The following is a 22,713-nucleotide window of genomic DNA, read 5'->3' as shown; positions in this document are numbered from 1 at the left end:
AAACGCTTTTCAATTTCGAGTGACAAAAAGACGTCAGTAAATGTGCCAACAATGCCGTGCCCATAAATACCTTACGCAGAGATCAGTGGACTGTGAGTGAACTCGTTTAATATATAGTTGATCAGTGTCGCGGCATAATAATAAACACGATACTGAGCAAAAAATCCTGTGTGCGTTGGCACATACATGTATATTTAAGATCTTATTTTTTTGATGTCTAGATTCGTCTAGCAAGTAAGCAAAATATAATTAATATTTCCCACCGTATTTAGTTATGGGAATAGTTTCACGTTTAGGGATTGCGAATAAAACTGACGTGGATAATACTACAAAATCCTAAATTTGAGAGTTTTAGATAAGTACTTGATGGTCAGATAAAGAAACTAAGTAACATATATCGTGGGCCTGGTAAAGTTCGTCGTCCGAATCGCGTGACAACATTGTACATGTGAATAAAACGGGATCACGTGCCTAAGCGGGTAACACGCTGGCTCGCTAGCCTGGAGGTCGGGTGTTCGATCCCTGCATTGGCCGAGAAAGATCATTCAGATTTTCCGGCGTGGTTTTCCCTTGTCAGTGATGCAGGATGGAGGGCCTAGCTGACAAGGACAGTTGCCTAGTCGTTGGGATGGACGAAAGACCGAGGTCCCGTGTACACATTGGCGTACATCAGATAAACTACTTTTAAAGCCAAAAACTGTTCAACTAGTCTCTTATGGTCAGCGCTCTTTTAGTTATCAAGCACCTGTTTTATGGAATAATCTACCATTTAGTTTAAGATGTTGTACATCTCTATATTCTTTTAAAAAACAACTTAAAACACATTTATTTAATCAGGCTTTTAACTGACTCTGTATAAAATCGTTAACATGCCCATAATCTTGTTGTTTATGTGTGATTTACATTGTCACTTTGTAAAGTGCCCCTGAACATGTTATATGAAAGGGTGCACTATAAATATGCTGTAATAATAATAATAATAATAATAATAATAACAGTAGGACGTTAAATCCCATTTCATTTCATTTTTCATTGAAGAGTGATATAAACTTATTGTGACGTCATCAGAGGGTGATATCTGATCAGTAATTGATCAGATATCACCCTCTTATGACGTCACAACAGGTTGATACTTTCATAACATACATTGAGATCAAAGGAAATAACATCCTAAAGGCGTGTAAGTACAGGATATTAACCTATCCGATATGATAAAGAACACGCGGGCTTCGCGTGTTCCTATATCAATCCGAGGGTGAGAAGGTTTATATCCGACATATACAACATCACAGTTTTAATCGTCCTTAAACTAAATAGACCTTTCCATTTGAAGTCAACAATGATTGGATAATGTCCCGATAATTTCCGCCAAATAATGAAAATTACCGAACTTAATAACGTGAATTTACGAGCAGGTTTCTTTCAAAATACTTTCTCGACATTTTAGAGTCTCCATAGGTTCATTTGCATTGAAAGCAAAAATAAAATGGATAGTAATACGCAATCGGATGAAAAATTAATCCCTGTTAGCCGACAGATTGAAGGCGAAATAGATGTGAATGCAAATTCCGAAATTCCGACGAGGATCTACTACTTGCTAGTCAAAAAATTTCAGAAAATTTTGAAAAGAAAAATTCAATATGTTCCGATTTTCAGTATCTTCAGAGAAGGATTTAACGGGCTGTGTTAAGGGGGCTGTTGGGCTATAAATACTTTCAAGTCTTGGAGTGTGTGGAGAAATAATTTTGGACATGGATACTCGAAGTGTTGCGGATAAGTTGAAATTTTCCTTCAGATATGTTTATAAGCCTATAGTTATTTTGTACATATCGAATTATCGAGGTTAAATTGGATTTTTTCCTCTATTTTTGATAAACTTTTGTAACCTATAATTACTGTGTGCATATCTTTCAGGTGTCAGTGTATACACAAGAACAAAGGTGATTTGCTACATGAAAGAGGGTCGAGTTCCAGCAATGCAGCTGATGCAAAAAAATACGAAATTAAGAGTCCAATCTAAATGTATCAATACGTACACCTGTTTCGGTGCTGAATGCAACCAACTGTATCAAACATTTGTAATTGTCAAAAGAAATAAAAAAAAAGTTATTTCTGTGTTCTTCGTAATATTTCATCAACGTTATCAGGGGTTGATATAAAGAGATTGATATATCATCCTATGATGACGTCATGACAGGTTGATATGAGATATATCTTGTATGCATTTTAAAGAAAAAAACTACCAGCAGTTGTATATAAATAGATACAGTATGCCAAAAATCCGCGTTTCGGCTTAGAGAGGGATTATTTCGGGCCATTGCTCCAGGGTGGTCCAGTACAAATTCCCGTACTCAAGCAAGTAAAATTAGTGTTTTGTTAAACTGTTTCAACGGCATTTAGTAATTGAACTGCAATGTACAGGTCATAATTATGTGACCTGTATATTAAAGTGTTTTATTATCAAGTCATCAGATTTCGTGCACTTTATTTTTCCGAAAAGAAGACAACATACATATTTTTTCCCCTGAAAGAAAAAATTGATTGCCCGAGGGGTAGCTACTCGCCTCACAAAGTGTTGTAGCCGCGGTATACCACCCCCACCCCGACATTCTGTTTACTAAATTATACTGGACGCGTTTATTGAAATTGAATGGATCACCATATTCCTGCAGAATTCAGCGACCCTTTGGTTTTTCACACAATAAAAACTTGGTAGATTTTTAACGGGTCAAATTACCGTAACAATAAAGGTGACAAACCATTACAGAGTTATGGTTCAATTAGTACTTTAGCAACAGTGTCTGATAGAAGCTAGCCTCTATCAGACACCGTTACTAAAATAACTATGGTTCAATATACGGTTTACTTCGAACAACAATTGTAATGAAATGCCTGTTTATTTTCTGGCTCGTTCAGAAAAAGATGGATGGACCAGGGTGGCTCACTACACAAAATTATAGCACCGTCTCACGTACTGCGAGATTAGATCCAGCTGAGAAAATTTTCAGTCTTATTTATAATATCACTGGTGCTTGTAGGAGGATATGGCTAGAAAAAGTGTCTAGTCGTTTGGGTGAGCCAAAAACCTAGGCCCACACTAAGACTTGGCAGTTGGAAATCAATCTGAGGCGGAATTTTCTCCTCTAGCACACTACATGGCGTATAAATGCCCTTTTCTATTAGCCCAGTTGGAGCAGAAAGTTAGGACTTTCAGTCGGATTTCATTTCAAAAGGCGGGAGGGGGAACCATCACCAACTGCTAAAAATCCCAACCTAAAAGTTTGGTGTTCCATAAGGATGGGTATTAGGCCCTATACTTTTTATGTCTTGTACAATACCGATTGGACATATCATTAGCAATTATGGTCTTCAACATCAAATGTATGCTGATGACACCCAATTGTACGTATACTGTATATTGAAATTGATTCCGGTGATCATAACCTTACACCCAATCCTGTATCCGAGACATAAGTCAGTGGATGAAACAAAATTTTCTCAAGTTAAATAAAGACAAAACAGAATGCATGTTCATCGAAAGAAATCGCGAAAATGAAACGAATTCAATTTTAGTTGGTGGTACTACAGTTCAGGCTACAACTGTCGTTAGAAATCTTGACCTTCAAGATAAATATGTTCACTTTTAACTGCCTCAACAATCTCAATTCACCAGCCTGTCCCACGGAACATATACATGCATACATGCATACAACCCTTCCCGAAAGCTCAGATCATCTGAATTCATCTGCCCCACGATCAGAATTGGTTTAGGTGAACGAGCGTTATAAGTTCGTCTGTCCTTGTGAATAGAACGAACTGCCTTATGACGTAAAAGAAAGCCTTGGTATCTGTTTTTAAATCTAGATAAAAAAAAAACATTCCAAACTTGCATATCGTTTGTAACTTAGAATTAGTTTATAGTTTTATATGTATTATATGATAATTTTATCCCTATATTAATTTCTAATTTCTTGTAACCATCGATTTAGTTTAGACTTTTATATAGACTCTGATAATTTTATCCCTATATTAATCTAAAAAAAAATTTGTAACAATTATGTGAAGAGCCACAGAGCAGTATTACATACTGGAGGTCACAGCGCTATATAAGATTATTTCATTTATCATTATTTATTTTTCATAATGTTTATGTGTGAAAAAAATAGACATTAATATTTTAAGATATGTCATTTTAGCAGCCCACTTATTTTCAGATGGTAATATAACTAATATAAGCACTGAAATCACTTCCACTTCAATGAAGAACACTAATTTTCACATGTCAAAAGTTCAAAGCAGGTTGAAGCTAACAACAGTACTTGTTCAAAATACTTGAAGCGTATCACGGCTTATTGGCGCTATTCAGTGATGGGATAAATATAATAAAATAAAACCCGTTTTGGCTGCAAATAAACTGAATGGGATTTAACATTCTACTTTTCTGTACAGACTGGGCTAATGAAGACGGGGTCTTTATTATGAGCAACTAATATATTTGGCTAAAATCAGGCCCTTATCTACATCAAAACGAAATCTTGCAAAAACCGTTTTTCGTATGTGTTTGTTTTAAGTGTGATCCCTATGGATTGGCCGAGAAAGTTCATCGGTTTTCCGCCGTGGTTTCCCCTTGTCAGTGGTGCAGGACAGAGGGCCCGACAAGGACAGCTATCTAGTCGTTCGGATGGGACGGAAAAAAAACCGAGGTCCACACATTGCTTGTGGACGCTCTACAGACTAAAGTAAGTTGATCTCCAACTGATTTTAAATTTATTCACGGTGTTTAAGGTCACGAGCCAAAGAAATCCATTTAATTTCAATGATTTCCTTCCGATAATTACTGCCAGAGTTATGGCACTTTGATCACTTTGAAAAATCTTGTCGACGCTCTGTAGGCTAAAGTTAATATCTGGTTGACTTTAAATTTATACAGTGTTTACGGTCATGCGACGAAGAAGTCCATTGATTTTCACCGTTTTCCGATAATCACTGCCGGAGTTATGGCCCTTGATCACTTTGAAATATCTTGTGGATGCTCTAGAGCCTAAAGATAGTGTTAACTGTCATCAGCCTGAAGAAACCTATTGATTTTCCACGATTTCCGACTGCCAGAGTTATGGCCCTTGATCACCTTTTAAAAATCTTGTGGATACTCAAGAGACCAAAGTTATCATCCTATTGATTTTGAATTTATACACCGTGTGTACGGTCATGAGATGTCAGATGAAGACACCTATATATTATCAAGGATTTCCAATAATTGCTGGCAGAGTTATGGCCCTTGTTTACTTTGAAAAATCTTGCGGATGCTGTACAGGCCAAAGTCATCTTTCGATTTATTTTAGATTGATACAGAGTTTACGAACAAATATATTGATTTTTGATAACTTGAACAAGTAAATCCATGATCATGATATTAAATGTTTTGTATAGGCCTATTAGCATGGGGCAGAACTAGAAGCCAAACAAATTCTAATGATTTTCTGATAATTGCATAATCAAATTTTAGTGTAGGCTATTATAACTGTTTCATTACCGACAAAAGACAAAATATGCTCTTGTTGACTGCGCGGATGATTTAGCTGATGTGGGTGTATGTTTCTTTACCTGGCAACCTATAACAGTGTTATCATTTCTAACCGGGGCACGCCGAACGCTGATTTTGCATAAGTAAACTAGGGTCGATTTGTAGCATATTTTAGCCACGGTATATGTTTTTCGCTTGTTCCCGGTAAATTGAGCACTACTAATAGTCCAAGAGCCAGTGACGAAAAAACTGCCTCATAAGTAATAGAAGGTTTGACCATATTGATTGGCAGCTATTGATAGGGCAAATTCAAAACACCCAGTCTTACGAGGTTCCAGTGGGGCATTTGGATGGGAGGGGCAGATAAAAAGGGCCAAAAAGGGCTAAAATTTGCCTCATAAGTAATAGGTTCAGAATTAGTTCTAAAATGTTGCCATACAATGTATGAATATAAAAAATATAAATCTGACCGGAAAAAGTGGGGCCATGCCCTTTTCTGACTGGCTTAAAAAATGCCGACGGGGGCCAAAATTTGCCTCATAAGTAATATAGTTGAAATTGGTGCCAAATGTTAGCTATGTATGAGCCGATTCTAAAAATATCAAATCTGACTGGTTTCAGTGGGGCACGTCCCTAATCTGACCACTTAAAATCTGCACGATCTGCCACGCCCACAAAAAAGGTCCAAATTTGCATCATAATACGATCAGAAATAGTTTTGAAATATTGTATTGCTATATCTGAATCTTAAAATGCAAAATCTGACCGGAAAAAATGGGGCCACGCCCCTTTCTGACTGCCCTAAAAAGTGTGGACGGGGGCCCAAAAATGCCCCATAAGTAATAAGATTGAAATTGGTGCCAAATGTTAGCTAATTATGAGACTGTTCTAAAAATATCAAATCTGACTGGTTTCATTGGGGCAAACCCCTAATCTGACCACTTAAATGTGCCTAATCTGCCACACCCACAAATCGGGTAAAAATTTGCCTCATAAGTAATATGACTGAAACTGGTGCCAAATGTTAACTATGTATTAGTCGGTTCTAAAAATATAAAATCTGATGGGTTTCTGTGGGGCAAACTCCTAATCTGACCACTTAATTGTCACTACCCACCCAAAGGTTGAATACTCATGCTGAATAGTTTGACGCCCCCACTATTAATTTGCAGTTTTCAACAACATAGTGGAAATTCAATACAGCACGACTGACCTCCAAGTGGTATCATTCTTGAACTCAATATCATCCCCAGTTTTCTACATTGCACTACATTAATGGTCAATTTAAATCAACATTGATGTTGATATCTTACCCTTGAAAAGTTGGGTTTCTGATATCCAACATTTGTATGAAGCGACGTGATGAACGAGGCTAACCATATCCCATGTAGGAGAATACTACCAGCGTAGACTGGAATAACCAGATGCCAAAGACTGCCATTCAATTCGGACTCGTCGCTTATTTCGCCTAACATAAGTGATTAGAAATTACAGTAAAACAAAAACGATTGAATGTAAATCAGTTTATATACATTCATATTACATTATTATAAGTGATGTGACCCATTTGTGTCCATTTCCAGGTGCCAAAGAATAGCGATTTATCTCCTTTAAATATAATATTACATTATTTCATGGCATTATCTTTTTTTTACAAGAATCTATTATTGAAGAAGAAAACGTATACTCAACAAAAGAACTGTATAATCAGTACATTGCAAATCTGTTTTCGGAGGATAGCAGCAAAGATAATAATATATTTGGTGATTTTACTATTTTCAATTTTGAAAGGAAGATAGTGAATTACTTTGAATCAGAGAAATTGACATTATTATCATCAAATACTAAAGGAAATGTCATTTATAACAATAGAATGAATGTTGAGGAGGCCATTAAAGAGGTGTTCTCAGAAAATCATCGATAAATGCAAAGATTTGTGACATAGCACTATAAACCTCAAAATGCCTCGTTCGGCATTTTCGTCCAAACGTGGCAAAAACGTGCTAATAAAATTTTTGCCACAATTTTGCCACGTTGTAACGTGGTAAAAACAAAATGCCACGTTTGTCTGGAGTTCCAAAACGTATTTTTTTTTTTAATTGCTATGTTTTTGGAACGAGGTATTTTGACCAGAACGAGGCTGTTCACAAGGTTGGATACATGATTTTTCAAAAGGGTTGGGGGTGGGGTTCAGCCAAACCAAACATGTTGTTCCTGTTTTTATATAATAAACGACGGGTTTAAGATGAAAACGTATCATGTATATAGAGTTAGTTGCTCGGTCCAAAGATGCCATGTACAATGTTTTGTGTGGCAAAATTAAACCGTCCAAACATTTGACTCTTGTAATGGCGATGAAGAGTATAACAGGAAGCCGAAGAAAAGTAATTGATATTTTAATTTTAAATCGTTATGGACACTGTATTAGTTACAACGGCATTGAAGAACTGGAGACGAATTAACATACAGTTCACAGGAAGAACAGGGTATGGTTCCACAGATATCATTGGTTATTTGGTTACCTGTACTGAAACAACTGACAATTATAACCAGCTTCCTGTTTGTCGGACAAGATGGTCATTTACTCCAATCCTTTTAAATCTGGAACCATATAGGAAGAAGCTTAGTATGACTAACAGTGGATTTATCACAGAAGATCTATTATTCCTAGTAGTTGTGCAGATGGCAAGATTTTGGATGTCACATGGATGATATCACATGCATTAGAAACTACTAATACACAAATGTGGGTAGGATGGAATTCACTTGTGGTAAAAAATAACCTTCCTCAACAACAAATATGTTATCGTCCTTAAATCAATCAAACTCCAACCTCCCTCGATTTTGTTTTGGAAACAATGAAGAGATTCCAACAGAATGGTGACGAGTTTGGTTAGGAAAACATGATAGTGATATATGACTTGGCTATTGCAAAGATGGCATATACAATTCAGACTGCAGAAAGTCCTTTATTTTACAACCTCTTCATAATGGTAGATAGTGCTTTTGAACAACCAGTTTGTTGGATATTCAGTGCTTTATAAATAGATTATTATTATTATCAAAGACATATTTCAAAACTGTTGGGAAGCATATTGGAGAATCTGAAGGACCATTCGTAATTGAGGGAAGCTGGGATAATAGCTGATGGTTCTCTTACTTGATTTTTAGCAGGTACCCACTATAATCGATGTAAACGCATCCACCCTTTGCTAGCTTTATCTTTGGAGGTATTACATTTCAGACAGTTTTGTGAACCAAATTCTTCAACAGCTTCAATGTTTCCAAAGAAATGAATGAAATAATTGATTATGCACAAAAGACACTGGCCAGTGAACATGGGAAAACAGCCAATTCGAATATTTTACCTTTTTTCACAAGGTATTGATGTTGGTAACAACTTATTTACATACTGCCGCTTTGAAATGTCAAGTTTATTCTTCAGTTTATATCAGCCAAACTATGCCAGATGGATTCTCTGGTTGCAACACATCCTGGAAGATCTGACAAATTCCAAAGAGGTGTCCTTCCCATACGTAGAACAGACAGTTAATGCAGATGCTGCTAATTGTTTTTCAGGTATTAGTATCATCATAGAAATTCCATAGCAGCTAGACAGAGATGGTCCATATCTCAATAAATTATATGAGGGCAACTATAGTTGGAGTTTGAACATTTAGACATTTCCAGACCTAAAGATGTAACTTCTGAATTGAGACAAGCTCATATTCAGAAGAAAACAGCACATCGCATCGAAATTACTGAAAGAATTGTAAACATGTCTTATCCATTCAAGAATAATGCGCAACAGGATATATTAATTAACATTAATCAACAGATTTCCTTTTAAACGTTTTTGAAAATGGTAACATGTCTCGTGACAAATTGATTTCAGAAGTTATTGCAGACCCCTCCTGATTTGATAAACCCATAAAACGGTCAAAACCAAACCCAATTGCATCTAACGGTACCTAAAACAAACGAAAAAGAACGGCAAGATGTAGGCTACAGTTGAAAATGGAGAATGATATAAAGAGTAGATTGCTTTATCGAAAATAAATTAGACCTGATGATTACTATATCTTATCCGCTCACACAATGCCATATGAAATCATGATATCAACTCAAACATCTTTACTTTTGGAGGCCCTTGAAAGCAGAATAGTCTCGTGAGCCTAAATGCATTGACTGTACAGTGATAGATGGAATGGTTTTTCTTCATTTACTTGGAGACCTCACAGCAACATTTGGTGCAATTTCTCATTATATTTTGGTTAAAATATTTTAAGTGTGTCGAGTCAAGAGATCCATGCTGTATTTGACAGAAATTAAAAAACATCGATAAAGGACATAGAGAGAGATAGACGTGCTGGTTCTTTAGATCTAGACCAAGAATACACCACTTCAGGTCCAAACATGAGACTGCCATCATCAAATTACATCAGGATTCAAAAATCTCTTGTGCGGTACATAGGTAACAATTGAATGAGTACTGACTATTTGCCATTGTATGTAACTCTGGATGGAGTGTTATTTTTTACAAATGTAAACGGGTCTCTTTAGTGTAACAAGGATTCTACATTGACATGTATGCACGAAGACGCAGATTCAAGAATGCTTTTTCATATAGCTGCGACAAACCTGCCCAAACATAATATTGTCCGTTCCATAGCAACATATGTTATGATCAATTTACTTGGAAATCCTTGTGTTGGAAATGTGCGGATAGTGATTGGAATACAGTCGCAAAATAATTTGAGATATATTGAGACAATTAGTTCCATCATTACGCAGTGATGTACCAGCTTTTCACTGGTTCACTGACTGTGACTACACTGCTGCATTCTTCAGAATGGGGCAGTTTTGTCCAATAAAGGTCCTTAGGGCAATTCAGAGTCCCAAGAATAATTTTCCAACTTTGGATGCCACCAATATATGAATGACGAAGATATTCCTACAATAGAAAAGTTTGTTTGTTGCACATATGGATTATATCATTTAACAAGTGTACATTAGGCCAGATATAGAAAGTTCTGAAAGGTTTATTAGTCAAACAGAACCTACTCACAGACATTTGACACAAATTTGAATCATATTTCAGTTCGTAGATTTAACTTTTAAGTGATAACAAAATGTGTATTCACCTTGCTGGTGTGGTGGGTTGTGATATTTAAGTAGTCAGATTAGGGATATGCCCCACTGATACTAGTCAGATTTTATATTTTTAGAACCGACTAATACACAGCTAACATTTGACACCAGTTTCAGTCATATTACTTATGAGGCAAATTTTGACCCTATTTGTGGGCGTGGCAGATTAGGCACATTTAAGTGGTCAGATTAGGGGTTTGCCCCAATGAAACCAGTCAGATTTGATATTTTTGGAAGAATCTCACAATTAACTAACATTTGGCACCAATTTCAATCTTATTACTTATGAGGCATTTTTGGGCCCCCGTCCACACTTTTTAGGGCAGTCAGAAAGGGGCGTAGCCCCATTTTTTCCGGTCAGATTTTGCATTTTAATATTCAGATATAGCACCACAACATTTCAAAACTATTTCTGATCGTATTACTTATGATGCAAATTTGGACCTTTTTTGTGGGCGTGGCAGATCGGGCAGATTTTAAGTGGTCAGATTAGGGACGTGCCCCACTGAAACCAGTCAGATTTGATATTTTTAGAATCGGCTCATACATAGCTAACATTTGGCACCAATTTCAACTATATTACTTATGAGGCAAATTTTGGCCCCCGTCGGCACTTTTTAAGCCAGTCAGAAAAGGGCATGGCCCCACTTTTTCCGGTCAGATTTATATTTTTTATATTCATACATTGTATGGCAACATTTTAGAACTAATTCTGATCCTATTACTTATGAGGCAAATTTTAGCCCTTTTTGGCCCTTTTTATCTGCCCTTCCCAGCCAAATGCCCCACTGGAACCTTGTAAGACTGGATGCATTTGCCCTATCAATAGCTGCCAATTAATATGGTCAAACCTTCTATTACTTATGAGGCAGTTTTTTCGTCACTGGCTCTTGGTCTATAAGTAGGTCTTATAATATATGTAATTGATAAGGTCCTAATTTGTAAATCAGAAACTGCCGTCCGTTTTCCGTAGGCCCTGACTTCTAATATACAATCTTTACCGAATAAAATTTTCCTATCTTCGCCCTTCGGGATCATATTCAAGGTCATACAAAACACAACAGCATTTCAAATGTTTTCTAGTTACCCCTCATTGGTCCCCAATCACCACATGAATGTGAAGGTCACACATCGTCAAAGCGTAAACACTTTTACAGGGCCGATTTGTAGACTACCGACAACAACCTGAAGAGTTTCTTTCCGACTAGCCCTTGCGGTGTTTTGGTATTGCATATTTTCTGTAAGTTTTCGAGTCACGCATTATGGCACAAACATCTACAGTTCTCATCGCAGTAGATCCAAGTGAAAATTCTGATTATTGTGTACATTGTAAGTATAAGTTGATCATTAATATTATTATTAGTGTACTGGCTCTAGTGACGTGTGTCCATCCATTACATTCCATCCACATGTACATTTATGCCGTTCCCGCATAATTCATTCATAATATAATCAATCAAATTCCATTGTGGAATTACTTAGTACATAACAATTACTACTTTATAATTTTATAATAATGCTTTATTACGGAACTTCATGGTTATACAGGAGTATGGTAAAGCACACAATATTACAATGAACATTGTCAATAAATTGTAAAGTATTATTTATACAGAGCAATATAATTTATAATGTAGGTACTGCATGATATTGAATTAAATATTTTATCAGGAATCTCGGCAATATAAAATATCCAGTCTGATGTGAATTTTTTATTTTTTTTTTTATTTCTAAAAGTCGAAGGAAATAAAATGATGGATATGCAAGCATTGATAGATAACATGTTTTATGAGTAACTAATTTCATTTGTGAGAGAGAGATCGGGTTTATATCAGTTCACACATATAGGTCATTTTGGGACTAACATATGCTTTAATTTTATTTCAATAATTCGCTTGCGTAGGGGTCTTCGGCTGTGGGAAGAAACCGGAATACCCACAGAAAACCCAGAAGGTTGGACGGGTGACCCTACTTGTCACATATAAGCTTGGAATCAAAACCATGCCACTTGATGCAATTGCAGACCTTATGATCTAAAGGAAATGCATTAAACCATTCGACCACCGTATACCCATTTTCATTTGACTCTTCAGACTGATTACTCACATTGCGTGGTTGTAATAAAATTTCATACTATTCTGAAACCGGGTCTACACTAATGGGATTAAGTTTTACCAGGTTTCACAGGTGTAGGTTCCCCTTCCCCCTCATTCGGTGAAGCGTCATCCTTTTCTCGGGCAATGTAATTCCGCTTTTTGGGAACAAACATGTGAGATGGAGGGTCTCAACAAATTTGAATTGGCTAAATCTGCATAAAAAATTTGGGATTTTAAATTTGGCTTGACTATAACTCGGCGTAAAAGTTGAATTGAAATTACTTGTCTCCAGATATCACACCCCCTAGTACCAGGTGACTTGGTAAGTGTAAATCCCAGTTGCTGAAATCTGGTAAGGGGGGACCATGGGTGTTGAAGACATATATTTCCAGTTTCATCAAAATCAGATAAAAGAAATTGTGACTTCTTGAAGGGAGCGGCCATTTTGTCGGGAAGTTCGGTCCGATTTTCTCAAAATTTGAACTCAGTTTCTTTATAGTGTAACACTGATATATTTAAATGTTTTCTTCAAATCTGATAAAAAATTATGACCGCTCGAGGATCCACAAGCTTAAAACACAATTTTTTGTTCAATCAGGGACCATAATCCAGGAGGATACAGTTTGATATGCGTGAATATAGAAAGGAACCAAAATCTTTGGGATCCATATAAAAAATATACTTTAAGTTTCATCAAAATCTGATAAAAATTGTGACCTAGAATGTCCACAAGCTAAAAACATGATTTTTCGTGCAATCAGGAGCCATAATCCATGACGTTAACATCCGATACATGCCAATATCGAAAGGAATCAAGATCTTTGGGATATAAACCTATGTTTCAAGTTTTGTTAAAATCATATAAAAATTGTGGCCTGTAGAGTGTCCACAAACAAAATGTGAATGGATGGACGGACACAAAATGCTTCTACAGTAGAAATGTGGACGCATAGAAATTAACATGTTAGTCTCAAAATGGCAACAGTTTAATATAGTGCTGGCACAATATATTGTTGAATCAATGTACATTTACCGGTATTGCAATACACTGTGGTGTTATTAACATACATTATGCAAGAGCTAAATCTGCCTATTGCAGGTCTTTCTGAAATGTTTTCTAAATTATTAATTAGACATTAATTAACTTATTCAGGCCATAACCAACTCTTGATGGCATCGGATTTCTCCAATATTAAATCGATTAGGACAGTTCAGCCATATTTTGATTTAAGCTTAAAAGGGAGGAGCGAGACTTAGCTTCGAACAACCAGTACGGTGGTTGAAATTATTGCACACGTCTTGAAAACCTTCAAAGGCTAATATCTTTGCTTGCAATAGAGTAATTTGAATGTAATTTTCAAATTATTTATTTTACATTATCTATATTTGAACTATTATAGCAAGAATGGCTAGCTCTTTATCTAACATAATGTATCTTTAAACAATGCTTGACACTTTATTTCAAATTGTTCTCTAAATTTAACAGATTTCTGGAATATAAATGAAGATGATTCACATATCACTGAAAAACTCTTCAAAAATATCAACAGCATATTTAAGTTCTACTTGCATTAATATACATGTATATTAGTCTATTTAGTTTCAAATTTAGTTTTCTTGTTAAATTTGCAACCCCACCATGAATTGCAATTCGAGCTCATTCCTTTTTATAACAACAATAAAAGGGAAAAAAATATAGTTTTAGTTGTGTTATTTAATATTTTTTTTAGGGTATTTAGAAAGAATACACAAGCAAGGCAATAAAGTTATATTTATCCATGTTCCTGAATACTGGGGTGATATGGCTCGAATGATGAGTAAGTATTTCTCAGTTATATTTGTCTTTATGATGCATTATACAACAGCTAACTCTGCCTATTTTTCATACATGTAGCTATAAATGTTATATAAATTTATTCATGCGACAAGTCCATAATCAAAATTACTTATCTCTGCTACTCAGTCAGCTGGCACAAAAATAAAAGTTGAAGGTGCAGTTGTAAATCGGTTACCGTACTTTTCAATTTGAATACATTATATAAGATGTTAATTCACGTGAATGTTAAAAGGTTAATACTGAATTATTTAAATAGATCATTTTACTATGTCTATGATGATAATATATTTATTGTATGTATACATACCAAAGATATATGTAAACAAATTTTAAAGCTACTGACAGTCTTCTGTATACACTACTCCCTATCATTTCAAATTTGTATTTTAAAGTGGTGGACACACTAGCCGAATGATTTGGCAAAATCTATCAACGCCAAAATTTGCCTAGTGTACCCATTAGTGTGTCCGCTTTGCCTAAGCATTCGCCCGATTGTAGAATTCATTAGCCAATCACGACTCATAGCGAGAAGTCACATAATTGTTTGAAGACATGGTCGCTGCCATGTTTAATATGTGACATGAAAGGTGATGCAGTAGAGTGGTGAATCAGGCGAAGGATTCACCCAGTGAGTCCACTCATTTTGCCGAATCTCATTCTGCTGCAATTCTTTGCCGATTGATTCGGCTAGTGCGTGCAGTCTAGGAGGCCGTAGTTTATTGTAAATATAGCTAGATCTCACCATAGATATCATTAATAATTATAAATAAATACAAATTTAGATAAAAAATAAAATCCTCTTTAAATAAAATTTTATTCATTTTTGTGGTAATGTACATTGTGTGTTAGTTAAGAAGGTTCACATATCTGAAACTAACAGGCAAATATTCAACAGCATGTCCTAAATTGTGTAGTAACCTACTTATACTTGTTATCTTTTATTTAAGCTAAGAAACTGTTTGTGAGGGTATTGAACTAGTAATAATAAGTGTATTGTAAACATCCTCTTGAGATCTGGTAAATACTCATTACAGATAAAGTTACGTTAACTGAAATGTTATGGAAAATACCTGCTTTTAACTATGGTACTAAAATACGTATTTTGCAATTTCAAATATTACAATAGAATAAATATGAGGCAGTCATTAAAACAAAAAAGTACCTTAATTCGTAGTGTAAGTAAGTAAAGCATATTTATAGTCAAAAATATTGTAACCTAAATAGTATACTGTTATTCTCTCTGAATTACAACCTTCCATCTAGATGTAAGTACAGGCAAATGCTAAAAACTTCTGGCTCGCTAGCCTGGAGGTCGCGTTTGGATCCCTGCATTGGCAGAGAAAGTTCATCAGGATTTTCAGATGTGGTTTCCTCTTGTCCGTGGTGCAGTAGTGCGGGCCTGACAAGCACAGCGGTCTAGTAGTTCGGATGTGACAAAAAAACGAGGTCCTGTGTATACATTGGTGTGCACGTAAAAGAAGCCTTGGCAGTTGGTTTTCGATATAAGGGTAAGCCAAAGTGCTGGTGCCCGGGCAAAATTTCCTTAATAGCACACTGTATGACGTATGCCCATCTTCATTAGCAAGTATAGGAGCAGAACAGTAGGACGTTAAACCCCATTTCATTTCTTTGTTTAAGACTGAGTCCATCCATTCTCACTTTCACTCTATGGTGTAACCCTGAATATGACATGAACTATTGTTGTTTTTCAACATTTGTGTTTGCGTCCAATACCTGTACATGGTTTTATCTAAGACATCAGATCAATGCAGGTATTCAAATTAGACCAACCAATAATCCGTGTATGCCTTTGAATTGTCCTTGCAATGCTCTACATCCCAGTAAAAACAGATATGTTTACTTCCATCTTACTAGGGTTCTTCTTTAGAAGTAGCCAAGCAATCCCACAAGTTTCCCTCTTAAAAATCTCCAACATTGACTAGTAAAGCATTTACAAGATTTAGGAGACAGGAGCAATAAATCTGTGTAAAACTAAATAATTCCAGAAAATTTGATGAAAAACCCTCAAAACCTGTGACGAAATCACTGACTTAAATTCACATCCTCCAATTAAAATCATGCATTGACTGAGTAAGTTCATCCAGATTTTCTGCCGTGGTTTCCCCTTGTCAGTGATGCAGGACGGAGGGCCTGACAAGGACAGCTGTCTAGTCATTCGGATGGGACGAAAAACCGAGGTCGGGTGTACAAATTGGCGTGCACGTAAAAGATCCCTTGGCAGTTGGAATTCGATAGAAGAGTAGGCCGTAGCGCCGCTGCCCGGGCAAAATTTCCCTCATAGCACAAATGTATGGTGTATGCCTGTCTTCATTAGCCCAGTTTAGGAGCAAAACAGTAGGACGTTAAACCCCATTTCATTTCATTTCCATTCAAGGTGAAAAACTGACAGATTTAAGGCTAATAAATAAACTTGATTAGTAATTCAGATGTTTCCTTTTTTTTACACCCACATTGAAATGTGGTCGTATATTGTTGTCGCCCCCGTCCGTCCGGCGGTCTGTCGTCCACAATTGCTTGTGGACGCTCTATAGGCTAAAGTCAATATCCAATTGACTTTAAATTTATTCACAGTGTTTAAGGTCATGAGAGGAAGAAGCCTATTGATTTTCAGCGATTTCCGATATTTACTGCCAAAGTTATGGCCCTTGATCACTTTGAAAAATCTTGTGGATGCTCTAGAGGTTAAAGATAATATCCGATTGACTTTAAATGAATACTCAGTGTTTAAGGTCTTGAGACGAACAAGTATATTGATTTTCAATGAATCTTTATGACTTGAACAGCTAAATCAATGATGTTAAAAGTTTCGTATATATTAAAAGTTCGAAGTGTATATTTTGCCGTCCGACGGTTAATTACTTTATTTACTATTTAGCCGTACTTCCGTTCGACATGCGCAGTTGTCGATTCCTGATATATTCCACCATTTTGGAACATTAAAAACAACTCGTCTTTCAAGTTCGGTGCAGAAGCACGATTTTACGGGAAAAACATAAACCACTGACAGTCTAAGTACTTAAATTAAGACCAAAATCCGCAGAAATGCGCCCTCGACCGAAATAGAATAATATTCTAAATGCTTTTCTACAATTTACATTTATTATCTTATTTTCTTTTAAGAATAATTCTCCAGTTTCTACCATCAGAAATTAAGTATGGCTATTTGCTTCCTTATAAGAAACGGAGAAAGAAGCAATGTTAGACAAAGGACGAATAGAACTGTCTGGTGGTTTAGTGTTAGGGTTAGGTTTAGGTTAATGTTAGATGGTAAAATAGCCCACGAACTCAACGTGACAGGTAAATAAAGTAAAGGGTAAGTGACAGGTAAATAAAGTAAAGGGTAAATAAAGTAAAGAACCGGCAAAATATACACTGCGTTAAAAGTTAGCATGGGGCTAACCGAATAAAGAATAAAGAACCGAATAAAGAACCGGCAAAATATACACTGCCGAATAAAGAACCGGCAAAATATACACTGCGTTAAAAGTTAGCATGGGGCTAACCGAAAAAAGTAAAAATATGTGACGAAAAAAGTAAAAATATGTGACGTCTCTTGTTGACTGCCCAACAAGAGACTGCCCGGACGATATAGCTGCTGTGGGCGTATGTTACGTTGCCTGGCAACCTATCTTTTAAACATACATCATGCAAGAGCTAAATCTACCTATTGCAGGTCTTTCTTTACGCCTGAAATGTTATCTAAATTATTAATTAGAAATTAATTAACTTATCCAGACCATAATCAACTCTCGGTGTCAAAGCTAGCCTGCGATGTTTGCTGCTCCACTTTCATTCTTGATTTAATCATGAAATGGATACTCGAAACTGTACCGTACCAACTTTAGTAATGATGATCGAGGCTAGGCCGAAAATTCAATTGCTAAATACTCGCTTCAGGGTGGATCAGTTTGACAGAAATTTTCAGCAAATTCCCTTTACATTATCTAGTTTGTAACTATTATAGTGAGAAGTGCCAGCTCTTTATCTAATCTCCCATTATGTATCTTTTAGGTCCTCACAGATTAGAAGAACTGTGGAAAGAATCACAATATAAAGCAAAACAATTACAAGAAACATATACAAAACTTGCGACTACTTCTGGTCTGGTAAGTATATCAGTAGAAACACAAACATCTTATTGTTAATATTTCAAAACTTACTTACAAATGTAGTTTCATTTACAGACTATGAAACTTCAGTAAATTAAAGGGAAATTGTTAGAATTCATTTCTTCCATTTTGTTCTGCATGACAACCGACATCTTAAAAAAAAAAACAGAAAAAAACCAAACTTTTTCATTAACACCTTATTCACATATTTTTTTTCTTTCCATTAATTATAAAATTCTGTAAGTCAAATCTTTTTTTTTTCAGACTTCTGTGGAATTTCTTATTGAAGAGGGTAATGAGCCATGGGATATTATTGTAAAAGCTGCAAAAACTAATAAAGCAGATTTGATTGTTATGGGTTCCAGGGGCATGGGAACCATACGACGTACCTTGGTAGGAAGTGTTAGTGATAGTGTCCTTCATCATTCACATATCCCTGTTATGATTGTTCATAAACCTAAACACTAAATTGAGTTGTGATGTTATTCTTAGGTTAAGGCAGATCCACCATATATACTCGTATATATACACTTTTATTGATCTATAATGGATTTAGTATATTGCATATTTACACATGTTACATCACACTTTGAATTATCATAATATAGTTCATTTATTGACCAATTATCTTCATTATTGTGCACCAAATATTTATATTATTTTAAACCTTTTATTAGCATAACTTTAAGTGTTTAATATATGTTTAAATTTTAATAAATGTTTTAATTTTAATAAAAATTAGTAAGGAAACAACTTTTTTATAATGGTACTTTTCAAGAGATCTGGAAATGTGTAAATCAAATACACAGTAAATCAGAGACATGTTTAGATATTAGTTTATTATTAGTCTTCATCAGAAGATTCAAAATCAAAGTTCATAATATGAGTTGGATAAATATCTTCTTAATGGCTGATCAACAGCTCTTGCACACACGCACACCTGCAATCATAGGCGTACGGGGAAATTTTTGACTGGGGGGGCGGTGGTGGTTGGTGCCCAAAAAATGTAGTTAGGTTCTTAGTATGTTACATAATAATAATAAATTCGCTGTAAATTGGACACATTCAAGAACACAATATCTTTTTTTTATACAACTTTTACAAAATACAATTGTGTGCCCAAATTTTCCCAGCATTTGGTGCCCAAAATGGGGGGGCGGCCGCCCCCTGCCCCCCCCCCCCCCCAGCTTGTACGCCTATGCCTGCAATCCCACACCCCACGAATCATAACAGTTGACCAGAGCATTATATACACCTATTTAGAGATGGACAGTCCTAGAAATTTGTTTTATTTATATATAATATGACCATCTTTTATGTCAACATATCACATTTCCCCCCAATTGTAGACTTTGGACCCCCCATATCTCGAAAACGCCCCCTTAAACGCCTGATCACCACACAGATTCAGAATCTATGCAAAAAACTGGTCTATGTTCTTAGTGTTTAACGTTCGCTTCCATCGAAAGTGATATCGCAGACAAGTTGTCATTTTTTTATTGTCCCCCGCCTTTCGAAGAAAGCAGGGGACTTTTAAAATGGGTTCGTCCGTCTGTCTGTCTGTCTGTCCGTCACACTTTTTGGGACACAATAACTCTCCTTCTAATTGACCTAGAATGTTCAAACTTGGTGTAGGTGTTTATTAGGTCAATGCCTTGATGGAGTTCGAAGATGAGTATTTTCTGCTTATTGGGACACAATAACTTTAGTTCTAATTAAGTGAGAGTGATGAAACTTGGTGTATAGTTTCATTACATCAATACCTTGACATGTTCGATAATGAGCATTTGTATCCCCCGTGCCCTGGAATGGCTATGTTTTGTACATACGAAAAAGCATTTGTTTGAATTGAAATGGTCATTTATTTGCCTCATGATAATGAGCATTTTCTGCTTAGGGTAAGCAGAGCGATATGCAATTTGATTGGCCGAGACTTTGGAACACAATAACTCTCCTATTTGAGTTACCGTCTTCATTAGCCCAGTTTAGGAGCAGAACAGTAGGACGTTAAACCCCCATTTCATTTCTAATTGAGCTAGAATGTTCAAACTTGGGGTAGGTGTTTTTTAGGTCAATGCCTTGATGGAGTGTGAAGATGAGCATTTTCTGCTTAGAGTAAGTAGAGATAACCAATTTGATTGGTTGATGCTTTGGGACACGATAACTTTAGTTCCAATTAAGTGACAGTGATGAAACTTGGTGTATAGTTTCATTACATCAATACCCTGACTAAGTTCGATGATGAGCATTTTCTACTTAGGGTAAGCAGAGCAATAAGCAATTTGATTGGCTGAGACTTTGGAACACAATAACTCTCCATCTAATGAGCTACAATGTACAAAGTTGGTGTAGGTGCTTATGAGGTCAATGCCTTGATGGATTGCGAAGATGAGCATTTTTATATGGCCACATTTTCATGTGAACGTATATTGTCGTCGCCCCTGTCTGTCCTTCCGGACCTCCGTCCGTCCGTCCACAATTGTTTGTGAACAGTCTACAGGTCACAATTTTTATCCGATTTCAATGAAACTTGAAATATAGGTTTGTCACCCTAAGATCTCGATTCCTTTCGATATTGGCATGTATCAGACCGTAACTTCATGGATTATGGCCCCTGATTGCACGAAAAATCACGTTTTTAGCTTGTGAACACTGTAGAGGTCACAATTTTTATCCAATTTGGTTTAAACTTGAAATGTATGCTTATAACCCAAAGATCTCGGTTCCTTTCGATATTCGTGCATATCGGAACGTAACTTCCCGAATTATGGCCCCTGATTGTACGAAAAATCGCGTATTAAGCTTGTGGACTCTATAGAGGTCATAATTTTTATCCGATTTAAAAAAACAGTATTATTATATCACCGTTACACCCTAAGGACGACTGAGTTCGAATTTCGTGAAAATCGGCCCAAAACTGACAGACAAAATGGCGTAAAAATATGGTATATCAAGGTTGTGGACCCTATAGAGGTCACAATTTTTATCCGATTTTGTTGAAACTTGAAATGTAAGTTTATAACCCAAAGATCTCGGTTCCTTTCGTTATTCGCGCATATCGGAACGTAAATTCCTGAATTATGGCCCCTGATTGTACGAAAAATTGCATTTTTAGCTTGTGGACCCTATAGAGGTCATGATTTTTACCCGATTTAAAAAAACGTATTATTATATCACCATTACACCCTAAGGACAGCTGAGTTCGAATTTCGTGAAAATCGGCCCAAAACTGACAGACAAAATTGCCGCCCCTCGTTCTCAAATTGCGTAAAAATATGGTATATCAAGGTTGTGGACCCAATAGAGGTCACAATTTTTATCCGATTTTGTTGAAACTTGAATGTAATTTTATAACCCAAAGATCTCGGTCCTTTTGATATTTGCGCATATCGAATTGTAATTTCCTGAATTATGGCCCTTGATTGTAGGAAAAATCCCTTTCGTTTTAGCTTGTTTTCTATCCATCTCTCGAAAATGTGGGCGCATCCTGCCTGGCAGCCGCTGGTCTGCTTAGGGTAAGCAGAGATAAGTAATTTGATTGGTTGATGCTTTGGGACACAATTACTTTAGTTCTAATTAAGTAAGAGTGATGAAACTTGGTGTATAGTTTCATTACATCAATACCTTGATTAAGTTCGATGATGAGAATTTTCTGCTTAGGCTACGGAGCAATAAGCATTTTGATTGGTCAAGCCTTTGGAACATAACAACTCTGCTTCTAATTGAGGTAGTATGTTTAAAGGGCCAAACCTGATAATATTTTGGAGAATAAAAATGTTTCATTTTGTGTTAAAATCCCTTAAAATCCTCTACCTAAGAGCCGAGCAACTAACTCCATATTTTTCATACGTTTTCAAACAACTTAAACCCACCAGTCTTCATCTGGAAATGGAAACCAGTGTCCAAACTGTATTATATGGTGTCTGGATAAAACCAGACTTTTATTTTATAAAAATAATGTGTAGGTGAAATTTA

The 22,713-nt window shown here is 36.0% G+C and overlaps 1 protein-coding gene across 1 annotated transcript; it reads left to right on the top strand.

Annotated features, from left to right (window-relative positions):
- Nucleotides 1–11,792: 11,792 nt before the first annotated feature.
- On the top strand, nt 11,793–19,487 carry LOC126812209 (universal stress protein in QAH/OAS sulfhydrylase 3'region). Its single transcript, XM_050538463.2, has 4 exons — nt 11,793–12,004; nt 14,502–14,588; nt 18,641–18,735; nt 19,003–19,487. The coding sequence occupies exons 1-4, from the start codon at nt 11,938–11,940 to the stop codon at nt 19,204–19,206; spliced, it is 453 nt and encodes a 150-aa protein (XP_050394420.1). The 5' UTR covers nt 11,793–11,937; the 3' UTR covers nt 19,207–19,487.
- The last annotated feature ends 3,226 nt before the right edge of the window (nt 19,488–22,713 follow it).

This window comes from Patella vulgata, chromosome 2 (assembly GCF_932274485.2).
Source record: "Patella vulgata chromosome 2, xgPatVulg1.2, whole genome shotgun sequence".
Lineage (NCBI taxonomy): Eukaryota > Metazoa > Mollusca > Gastropoda > Patellidae > Patella > Patella vulgata.
Note: the sequence above shows the minus strand (reverse complement) of the source record. Positions and strands in the feature narration are given on the sequence as shown.